At 37.3% G+C, this 11432-nt stretch overlaps 1 protein-coding gene across 1 annotated transcript in view; it reads right to left on the reverse strand.

Moving 5' to 3' along the window:
* Soat1 (sterol O-acyltransferase 1) overlaps positions 1-11432 on the reverse strand; it is a 61556-nt gene that overhangs the window by 4613 nt on the left and 45511 nt on the right. Inside the window, exons 8-13 of the mRNA XM_023703605.1 lie at positions 10463-10541; positions 9836-9917; positions 9462-9507; positions 8307-8436; positions 2042-2139; positions 203-301 (exon numbers count right to left, since the gene is read on the reverse strand). Of these exons, the coding sequence (XP_023559373.1) occupies positions 203-301; positions 2042-2139; positions 8307-8436; positions 9462-9507; positions 9836-9917; positions 10463-10541 (534 nt within the window). The remainder of the gene's footprint in view (positions 1-202; positions 302-2041; positions 2140-8306; positions 8437-9461; positions 9508-9835; positions 9918-10462; positions 10542-11432) is intronic.

Consider the following 11432-nt stretch of genomic DNA (forward strand, 5'->3'; position numbering starts at 1 on the left):
GCTGGTTTCCATGCAGTACTATTCAATGCAGAAGGGTTCTCAGATGTAAATTTGTTTAAAAAAACTAAAAACAGGACATTATTCTATTATTGTATTCATCACGAGGAATTAAGTATAAGTTTTTCCAGCTTGCACAACACTCATACTTCTTGGAAAAGAGTATCTACTTCTTAAATAACATCAACTAAATCTTGTTACTTACCCAAAGAAGGTCCTTGTAAGCATAGTAGTAGAGCCAATCATGGACTACTACATTCCAGGTTCTATAATAGTTAGAGTATGATGTAGAATTCCACCAATCCTGAGGAGAAAAAGTAAAAATATTAAAGTACACACACTCCCAAAGTAAAACCTTTGAATATTCATTCCCCAGAGAACATACATAGATGACACAGAACCCAGTGTTTTATTATAAACTGTTCACGTACACACTAATATCAGAAAAACCTTTACTTAACCCATTCCCACTGGCTTGAACCTCTGGTGGTACATGCATGATTGTCCCATCTGGTGGCTTTTACCACTGATGGTTCAAATGGTGCTAGTTCTAATCACTTGTAACTATCATGCACTTTTAACAGTCATTTGATGGGCTAGTTATGTACGTACCACCAGTGGTTCAAGCCAGTGGGAACATAAAAATCAGAGCCACCCAGCAGCAAGACATACAAATTATGGCCCCATCATGAACATGTGAAGGCATCCTGTCTATAAATATTCAATACAACATTATTTTAGAGTTACACATGATTAAGTCCCTAGGACTATTTTGTCTCATTATCAAACAAATTATGATGAAAGATACAGAACATACAGAAGCATTTAAATCTAATGTTCACCTGAACAACTATCACCTGAACCTCTTCCCAATCCTGTTAGTACATAATGAAAGACGCATAAAGTCATGATGACTAAATATAGCATTACCACTAAAGAGCTGTTCAGTATCATAAATAGCAAGATTCTATTATTTAGCAATAGATGACAGCCTCCTTGAAGTCCTAGTGTCCCTTTTTATATGTCTTGTTCCAAATTTTAAGATCAGACTAACAGAATTAGAGACTAACAGAATTAGAAATAAATTTGCAACTCACACTTACTGTTTCTTTAAGAAGAGTAGCAGACTTGGAAAAAAATCACCCAAGTAATAAAACATGGGGCTCTAGGCAGTGCTACAGATCACTGTAAGCCACACATCCTGGCTCTATGCTACAGTTTAATTCTGACTTCAAACATGTGACAGCACTATCTGGTGGCACATACTTACAATCCCACTATTGAAGCAAGATGGTCCCTGTGAGTTCAAGGCCAGCCTACACTACAGAGTGAGACCGTATTTTCAAAAATAGGGAAAGAACACTATCTTAATCAGAACTAGAATACCTCTCAAAATAAAGGAGGGAACAAGTACTTAAGACTGCTTAACAGGGCCACAAAGATAGCTCAGCAGTCTAAGTACCTGCCTGGACAAGTACAAGGACCCGGACTCAATCCCCAGTACCACATGCTGTGCCAAGCCCACCCCAGGGCATGCTGAACTGGCTGCCAAGTCCAGTTGTGGTGGTGCATGCCTGTAATCCCAGCACTGGGGAGACTGGAACAGGAGGATCACTACAAGTCTGAGCTGTGCAGTAAGACCCTAACAAAATACATAAAATTATAAAGAAAGAAAAAAAAAAAAAGACTAAAAGTCTTAAATGGAGTAATTTTTGCTAAAGTCCCTCTCAGAGACTAGCCAGCCAATTCCACGTGAATCAACAGTCAGAGAAGTCTCAAGGTGCCTGCTGGACAAGTATTTCCCAACACAGTCACCAATATATCCTCACAGGACACACCAGAACCACCAGATACTGTATGAAGGAGGAGAACTTCAAGGTCAAAGAAAAGATAAAGTTATACCAGAATTTCAAACTTGGTACAGTCTATTCATACAAAATTATTTCACAATGTTTGTATCAAAATGTTAATAACAGCCAATAATGCTCAAACATTTAATAATGAAGAAATAAAATATAAAAAGATGAGTCCAAAGATATATTACCTTATAAAACATCCTGTCACCAAATCGTAACATCTCAGCAAAGGCATTGAGCCAGCAGTGCAAAAAGGCAAAGAAAGAAAGGAACATCATCAGCACACCTAAAAGGAAAATTAACACTATGAAGAGTCTGTTCAAACAAATTATGTACTAAACCATTCATCATTGCTGGTATTATTTTATAAAATATAAATTTATTTTAGTATACCCATTCCAGAGATGATACAATACATTTTTGGAAATCAATTTAAAAAAAAAATCAATAACAGACAACAAACCATCCATTAAGTTTAACAGAAACCAAGAATATTTTAAAGAAATGCCTTGATATATGGCTTAACTTGGTATCCAAGCCTGTTAAAAATCAGACTTGATAAAACCTTTCTAAACCAAATGTTCAAAACTGGAAGATTTTACTCCCACTCTTATTTTGTGGGACTTTTGGCAATTCTGGAGTCTTTTTTTTTTTTTTTTTTTTGGCTACACATTGGTGGAGTAAAGACTATGCCACTGGTACCTACTTGTTAGAAGCCAGAGGCTGCTAAACACCCACAACATGTAAGAGCCACCCCAAAAAATTATCCAGCCCAAAACACTAGTACTCACAAGGCTAACATAACCTGGTCTAATTTATGTCCAATAATAACTCTATCCTCAGTGACTAGACTTGTCTCATTCCAAATCTCCATGCTTTTATTTTATTATTATTATTTTTAACTATCTCAAATGACTTCAGATTGAGTCATGGGAAGCAAAATAAACTGAAAACTTATAATAGACAAGAACTACATGTCAGTGTTTTCTGTAAACTAAGCTGGATGGAGAGAGACTGGGAGCTGCCCCTCAACCCGATCCCTTCCAAACAAAGATGTCCACAGTGTTCCTGGGACACTAGCTGAGGACAAGGGAGACTGCTGGTCTCTGTGCTGTAAGTTGCCTTGCCCACCAGTCACTTGTGGCCAGCTCAGGAGCCCCACCTTGCCAGCTCGATCATCACCCTTTTGGTGGCAATGCTTTCATATTACCCAATATCTAAAAGTCCTTGCTACCACTTATATGCCAAGCAAATGTCTATTTTTTAATACCCAGAGTTAAATGTCATCTCTATAAAATTAAGTCTGTAAGTACTTTATCATATATATATTATGAAATATACATTTACATATCAGCCTTTTTCATTCACTTATTCAAAAAATATTTATGGAGCTTCTACTATGTGCCAGAAAATCAGAGAACATAGGACCTTTAAGGTAGTCTTTTTTTAACAGACACAGTGCTTGATGGCATCTCAAAATCTCAGCACAAAAAGGAAGAAGCAGCAGAAGGAGCGGAAGAAGCGGAAGTGGAAGCAGCAGCAGCAGCAGCAGCAGAAGACAACGATGACAATGATGACGACGTGAGAAGGCAAAAAAAAAAAAAAAAAGTTCCCCCAACTCCCCCAAAGCCAACTGAGGGGATATTGAGGGAAGAAGAGCATAAGCGACACACCCTAATTACTTGAAGAAAAAAATAATAGGAAGTTAAAAAAACTAAAGAGGGACTTCCTCTTCTCCAACTGGAACCATGGAGGGTACAGAAGAAAAAGAAGGTTTCTGCTGTGCCAGAAACCCTTATGAAAAATCAAAGACATTTTGCAGAGTTGAAGATAAAGGGCCAGAAGACGCTTCGCAAGGCGAGGAGGAAGCTCATCTATGAAAAAGCCAGACACTATCATAAGGAATACAGACAGATGTACAGAACTGAGATCCGAATGGCTAGGATGGCGAGAAAGCTGGCAACTTCTATGTCCTGCAGAGCCCACACTGGCATTTGTCATCCGGATCAGGGGTATCAGTGGTGTGAGCCCAAAGGTCCGCAAGGTGTTGAAGCTTCTTCACCTTCACCAAATCTTCAAGGTACCTTCATTAAGCTCAACAAGGCTTCAATTAACATGCTGAGAATTGGGGAGCCATACATTGCATGGGGCACCCAAACCTGAAGTCAGTGAATGAACTAATATACAAGCGTGCCTATGGCAAAATCAGGAAGAAGCAAACTGCCTTGACAATAATTCACTGATTGCTTGATCTCTTGGTAAACATGGAATCATCTGCATGGAGGATCTGATTCATGAGACCTATACTGTTGGAAAAGCTTCAAAGAGGCAAATATAACTTCCTGTGGCCATTCAAGTTATCATCTCCATGAGGTAGAATGAAGAAAAAGACCACCCATTTTGTGGAAGGTGGAGATGCTGGAAACAGAGAAGCCCCGATCAACAGGCTTATTAGAAGGATGAACTAAGGTGGGCCGGACAAATAGCTCAGCGGATTAAGGAAAAAAGGGTTGGATCCTCAGGCTTGCCATGCTGACCCCGCCCCCGGGGCACACCCAGATGGCAACTGAGACTGGGTGTGGTGGTGTGCGCCTGTAATCCCAGCTCTTGAGAGGCTGTAAACAGATGGATCACTATGAATCCAATCTAGCAGTGAAACCCTGAACACCCTGTACACCCTTCCCTAAAATTTAAAAAAAAAAAAAAGGATGAACTAAGGTATCTACCATGGTGTTTTTATGATTTGATCAGTTAATAAAATATCTGCTTTCAAATTGAAAAAAAAAATTAAAGAGGTACTTGGCAAGATCAAAGAAGACATCACTAAACAGTCAATAGAAACAATAACCAAAATTATTCAGGAGCTTTTAGAAGATACTAATGAAAAGTTAAAAGAACTAAAAATACAAAACACAAATGAGTAGTGTAACATAGAATTAATTAAAAGTCCAAGAACAGATTTGAATCAGAAATCAAGCAGATTAAAAACTATGCTGAAACTATGGGCAACAGAACTGAACCGAGGAAAGAATTTCAGAACCACAAGACAATATAATGCCTTCAAAAACTACTCAAGACATCTTAAAAGGAACAAGAAAATATGAAAAATGGATCCAAAAGTGCTAGATGATGAAGAATCATCTAACTGTAAACATAACAAGTGAAAAATCAGAAAACACAAATAGCATCAAAAAAAAAAAAAATCTTGTTCACAGAAATAATGGAAGGAAAAAATCCCAAATACAGAAGTGATAAACATACACATAGGCAAGGCCTATGGGACCCCAAATGACCACAATTAAGAGTGAACTTCTCCGAAAACTAGAGGTCAATTTCTACATGCGAAAATTCTCAGTAACATTCTAGTAAATGAGGGCTGGGCAGATAGCTCACTGGAATAAGTGCTTCCCTGGCAAGTGCAAGGTCCTGAGTTCAATCCCTAGTACCAAAAAATAGGCAATTAGGACCTTCTAGCAAACAGAATGCCACAAATCATAATAAAAAAGATCATATACATTATGAGCAAGCAAGGTTCAATCAAAGAGTGCAGGGATGATCAACATATGCACATCAACAAATATAATATACCACATAATCAGAAATAAGAATAAAAACCACATGGTCATTTAAATAAATGCAGAAAAAGCATTTGACAAAATCCAACAACCATTCATGATAAAAACAATGAAGAAGAACTGGGGAGATGACTCAGCAGTCTAAGTGCCTGCCTGGCAAGCGCCAGGACCAGAGTTCGATCCCCAGCACTGTATGCCGTGCTGGCCTTGGAACCCCTGGTGCACTGTGCTGGCAGCCCAAACTGGGTGTGGTGGTGCACACTGGCTGAGACAGGAGGATCACTATGAATCTAAGCTGCATAGCAAGACCCTGCACCAAATAAATAAATAAATAAATTTTAAAAATGAAGAAAGGTGTAGAAGATATTTATCTCAATATGATAGAAGCCAACTAGCACAAACAAACAGCCAATATCTTTTTTTGAGACAAGGCCTTACTATGCAGTTCAGGCTGGCCTTGAGCTCACTTTGTAGCTCAGGCTGGCCTCAAACTCTCATCAATCTTCCTTTCTCAACTTCGTGAGTGCTAGGATTACAGGCATGTGCCACCATACCCAGCTCAGTTGTATCATGTTAAATGGAGAAAAGTCGAAAGCTTTTCCTCCAAAATCAGGAACACAACAATAGTTCTCAGAACGTTGGCCAGAACAATCAGCCAAGAGAAAGAAACAAAACAGATAAGGATAAGAGAGGAAAAAGTTAAATTGCTGATAAGATCTTCTACATAGTAGACTGCAAAATCTCCACAACACTCCTAGAATTAATAACCAAATTCAGTAGCATAGCAAGTGTCAATACACAAAAATCAGTAGCATTTCTATAAACCAATAACAAACTCACAGAGGAAGAAAATAGGGAAACATTGTCTTTTACAATAGCATCAGAGAGAGAAGAAGGGAGGGAGGGAGAGAGGACAGAGAGACAGACTTAGGAATTAACCTAAACAAGGAGGTAAAACGAATCCTCTACAATGGAAAATACTGTACTCTGGAAAAAAAAAAAAAAAAGGCATCAGAAAATGCAACTGTCAGAGTCTTAATGCAGCTTGAATCAAAATACCAAATGACATTTCTCACAAAACTAGAGAAAGCAATCCTTTTTAACTAGAAGAGACCTAGCACAGCAGCAAAACAATTCTGGGCAATAAGGAATTCTAAAATGAACAGACACCTCTCAGATGAAGAAATATAAATGGCCAAGAAATATAGGAAAAAATATTCAACACTGCTAGCCACTCAAGAAATGATGATTAAAATAACAGTGAGATTCCACCTCATTTCAGGAAGAATAACTACCATCAAGAAATCAAACAACAAAAAAAAAGAAAAGAAAAGAAATCAAACAACAACAAATGCTGGAGAAGATACAGGGAAGAAACTCTTCTCTATTGCTGGTGGGAGTATAAACTGGTATGACAAGTATATAAACCAGTGTAGAGCTTCCTCCAAAAAATAAAACTACAAACTGCATTTGACCCAGCTAGTCCCTTTCTAGGTAGCTTCTCAAGAGTTAAAAACATCATATTACAGTAATACCCATGTTTATAGCAGCACAATTCGTAATAGCTAAATCTTGGAAGCAGCACATATGTCCAGCAACAGATGAACTGGTAAAGAAAATATGGTATGTGTACAAATAAGAGTATTACTTGCCATAAGGATAGCTTGAGTCACTTATAGGAAAATGGATATGCTGAGATCATACGTTAAATGAAATAAATCAGACATAAAATACCGCACAGTATCTCTTTTTTTTTTTAATAGTATCTCTTGAGAAACCTAATATATAAAGTACAAAATAAAAGACAAGACAGTAGAAAAAAGAGAAAAAAAATCTTATTGTAATCCAGCATGGCTAATGTATCTAGAAGTATACACTGATTTAGTATTGTTTTATGTGTTTTATATGGTTTTTTGGGGGGTCTTTTTGTTTTTTTACCTGTTAGTCTAGCTGTTAATCTGTGTTTACTATAATTAAAAGACTTACAATAAAATAAAGCCCTAAAATAAATTTGATGCTGGGGGAAAATATTATTTAAAAAGTATTTTTAAAATGTTCTAAGAGGGAAAAGGTAAGGGCCAGAGAGATAGCTCAGCAGACTAAGTGCCTGCTTAGGCAAGCACAGGAACCAGGGTATGATCCCCAGCACCACATGATTCACTGGTCCCAACCCTAGTGGCCCACACCTGTAATCCCAGAGCGAGAGAGGCTGAAAACAGGAGGATCACTACGAGTCAGAGCTGTGTAGTGAGATCCTGTACCAAATACATTGTTAAAATAATAAATAAATAAATGGGAAAGGGAGAAAAAGGAGAGTGAAATAAATTATATACATCTACCAGAGCCAGCCAGATAACTCAGCAGATTAAAGCAGCACCTGCTTAGGCAGACTCAGGGATCAGGGCTCCAATCCCTGGCATGCTGTGCTAGCCCAACCCCCAGGGTGTGCTGAGACAGCAATTGAGACTAGGCATGGTGGCACATGCCTATAATCCTAGGGCTTGGGAGGCTGAAAACAGGAGGATCACTACAAGTCCAATCTGTAGAGTGAGACCCTGTACTAAATACATTAAAAAAAAATACATCTGCTAATTCCCTATAATGAATGTAATCATTATGTACTGCAAACATGTACTATTAAAAAAATTTTTTTTGAAAGATAAAGCATAAACACAGCCCTTCTACCAGATAGCAAATTTTAAGTGAAAGCCAGAAGTAGAGTGACAGGCCTGAAACTGGAAGACACTTCATTAAAAACTAGAAAAAGTTAAAAGATGCATTTCGATAGGCCCATAAATATACAGAAAAACAGGGAAATCAAAGGTGGTCATAGCCAATAAGCTTTCCCTCTGAATGTATAACGACTAAATCATGTTACCTGGCAAGATGGAGTTAAACACACACAGGACCAGAACACGAGCGCTGAAGGGCTCCTGTTTGATATTCCCAAACAATGGCGCACAAAGCCTTTCAAAGACATAGTACACATAAAAAAGGCAGCCGAAAACCTGGAACATAAAAAAAGGATGGAAGGTGATATTTTTCCTTCTCAAAGAATGTGACCCTAAAACTAATATTTACACATTCCATTTTACCCTAGTTTATAGCATTGTAAATAACCCTTCAGAGGTATTAGTCAAACCTAGTTTCTACCATGACTTTTCACAACTCTTTATACTAAATTGTTTCTTTTTTTTTTTTTTTGGAGGCAGGATCTCACTATGCAGTGCAGCCTAACCTTGACCTCACTAATTTATATAACTCAGGCTAGACTCCAACTCATGACAATGCCCCTGTCTCAACTTCTGGAGTGCTGGGATTAGAGGTGTGTGCCACTATGCTCAGCTACTAAATTGCATTTATTTATTTTTATTTATTTATTTATTCATTCATTCATTCATTCATTTGTGGAACTGGGGATTGAACTCAGGCCCTTGCGCCTGGCAAGCACTTATTCTACTGAGCTATCTCCCCAGCCCCTTTAAATTGCATTTAAAAGATTATCTAAAAACTTTTTCTTGCTACATAAGATTAATCTTTAAAAAATCTTAGCAATGGATTATTTTAAATAAAACTTAAAATAGGATTTATTGGGAGAGAAATGGAGGATTTTCAGTTACTGAATTAAGCAAACAAAATATAATTACATTAATTCTTTTTTTTAATACTTTCACTAAAGAAAACTTCTGATGTTGGCAAAACATATGTATTGCTAAAAGATTACACAGTATCAAAACATAGTATTCCTGTTGGGGCAGGATATCATGTCTGCATCTTGTACTATGAATAACTACTACGAAGACAATAATATGCAATGTATTAATTATTGTTACTGTCCTACTAACCTGTTTTGAAACTGTCTCATTGCTATTTCTCAATAAAATTAATTAAAAAACCCCAAAATATCCCTGAGTTCCCCACTGACTTAAAGTTCACCAACATTTAAAACAAATTATAATATAATAAACATGAGTTCCCATCTCTCACCAACCAATACACCTCAGGCAGCTAACAAATAAATTTTAAATAGTACCTGTGCAAACTGCATAACAACATAACGCCATCTTATAGTGGGAGTTCTAAAAAAAAGAGAAACGTTTTCTAAAGTAAATAATCAATTTTAAAGACTCTCACAATAAATATTTTTCCACACAGAATATCATTTATGGGTGGGGGACATGGCTCAGTGACTCTGGATTCAATCCAACATAATTCAATTATTTAAGTATGTCCAGAATTGCCACTCATCAAATTAGACTGCTAGAACATATGAAGCTTCTTACAGCAGAAAGAAAATGAAGACTCATGGCATTTTCTCAGTAGCCCCACAGGAAGTGGCTGCTGCCACCTTTTCTCCCCTCACTCGCGTGATAGCTCTATTTCATTCCACAACTGTACTAACATTACCTGGGATAGCTGTCACGGTAGATAAGTGTAGGAGCAAACAAGAAGTATAAGTACTGGCTGACTGTGGGTATTGGAACTGTGCCTAGAAAAGGAAAACCAGATCAGAAGCTTTTGATTTTTCCCAACAAAGCTAAAAGGCAAAAAACAAGGAAGCACAGAACAGGAAAGAACATCATAACTTCTTAGTTCATATTGCTTACTTTTTTGCATTTACAGTTACCAAGTTAAGTTAGTTATTCCTGTGATTGAGGTAACTGCAGATACGTGAAGCAACAATTTGCAAAGAATAAACAAGCACAGAAATAATACAGTTAGCAATAGTCAGTGGATATGAGGTTTGGAACAGTCTAATGAGCTGTTTCTTTTATAGGCACAAGGACAAAACAAGAATAATGAGTTCTGGGTGTAGAAGCACACACCTATAATCCCAGCTATTCAAATGGCTGAGGCAGGAGAACTGCGAAACACTGAGGCCAGCCTGGGCATCACAGTGAGGCTCCATCACAAAAATAAACCAACATTAAGACTTCGTTAACTTTTAAAAGGCAAGTATACTGGAATAACCATCATGGAGTCCATAGTTGAAACACCCTGTCAATAATTCTTTAAACTAAAGAGATTACATACTTGACTTCTCTTTGGCTGCGCTTAGTACCCTTGGCACATTCTCTCTGACAAATGAATGGGCCTTCATTATCAAACGAATCTACAAAAGGAATGAAAAAGGTAAACTTTCTAGTAATGATTTGTTACCTATTATAAGGAACCTCAGAATAGTTTAAGATCATATTCACACAAAAACATCTACTTGATTTACATATAATACCAACCCAAGTTCACTTTTATAGAGTAATGCAGTTTTTTTAAAAACTCCAAAACAGGATGTGACTACTCAGATTATCTTGTACCTACTTAGCACTATTATAGAAATATTGTAAGGGCTGGGGAGATGGCTCAGTACAATAAGCACTTCCCTGCCAAGCGCAAGGGCCTGAGTTCAATCCCTGGTTCTGCCAAAAATAAAAAAATTAAATAAAATAATTTTAAAAACTGAAATATTGTAAATTCAAAAATTAAAAGTTCATTGGAGATGGGGACCAACTGCTGTGACTTTGGGGCAGGAAGATTGCTATGAGTTCAAGCCAGCCTGTATTACATGGTGAGACTCTCTCCCAGTCCCCATCAAAAAGTGTCATGAAATGGTCTTTTCCGTTAGTCAAGTAGAATGTTACATACAGACACTAAAAATTTTCTGAAGGGTATATAAAACAAATCTCTTGGGCCAGAGAGATGGCTTAGTGGAATAAGCACTTCCCTGGCAAGTGCAAGGGCCTGAGTTCAATCCCCAGTTCCGCAAAAAAACAAAACAAAACAAAACAAAAATAAAACAAATCTCTTACTGAGTTGGTAATAGTTATATGACAATACGGAAGTCTGAACACTTCAAAAGTGAAGTTTTAATTAGAAAATTGATTTAAAATCTATACTACTTTTATAAAAAGTATCAGGCATATTTAATCCATCCAGGCCAGGTGCAGTGGCGCATGCCTATAATCCCAGCAAGTTAATTCAGTATCAGTTGATTTTCCTTATTCTT

The sequence above is a fragment of the Octodon degus genome, unplaced genomic scaffold (genome assembly GCF_000260255.1).
Source record: "Octodon degus isolate 3935 unplaced genomic scaffold, OctDeg1.0 scaffold00176, whole genome shotgun sequence".
Lineage (NCBI taxonomy): Eukaryota > Metazoa > Chordata > Mammalia > Rodentia > Octodontidae > Octodon > Octodon degus.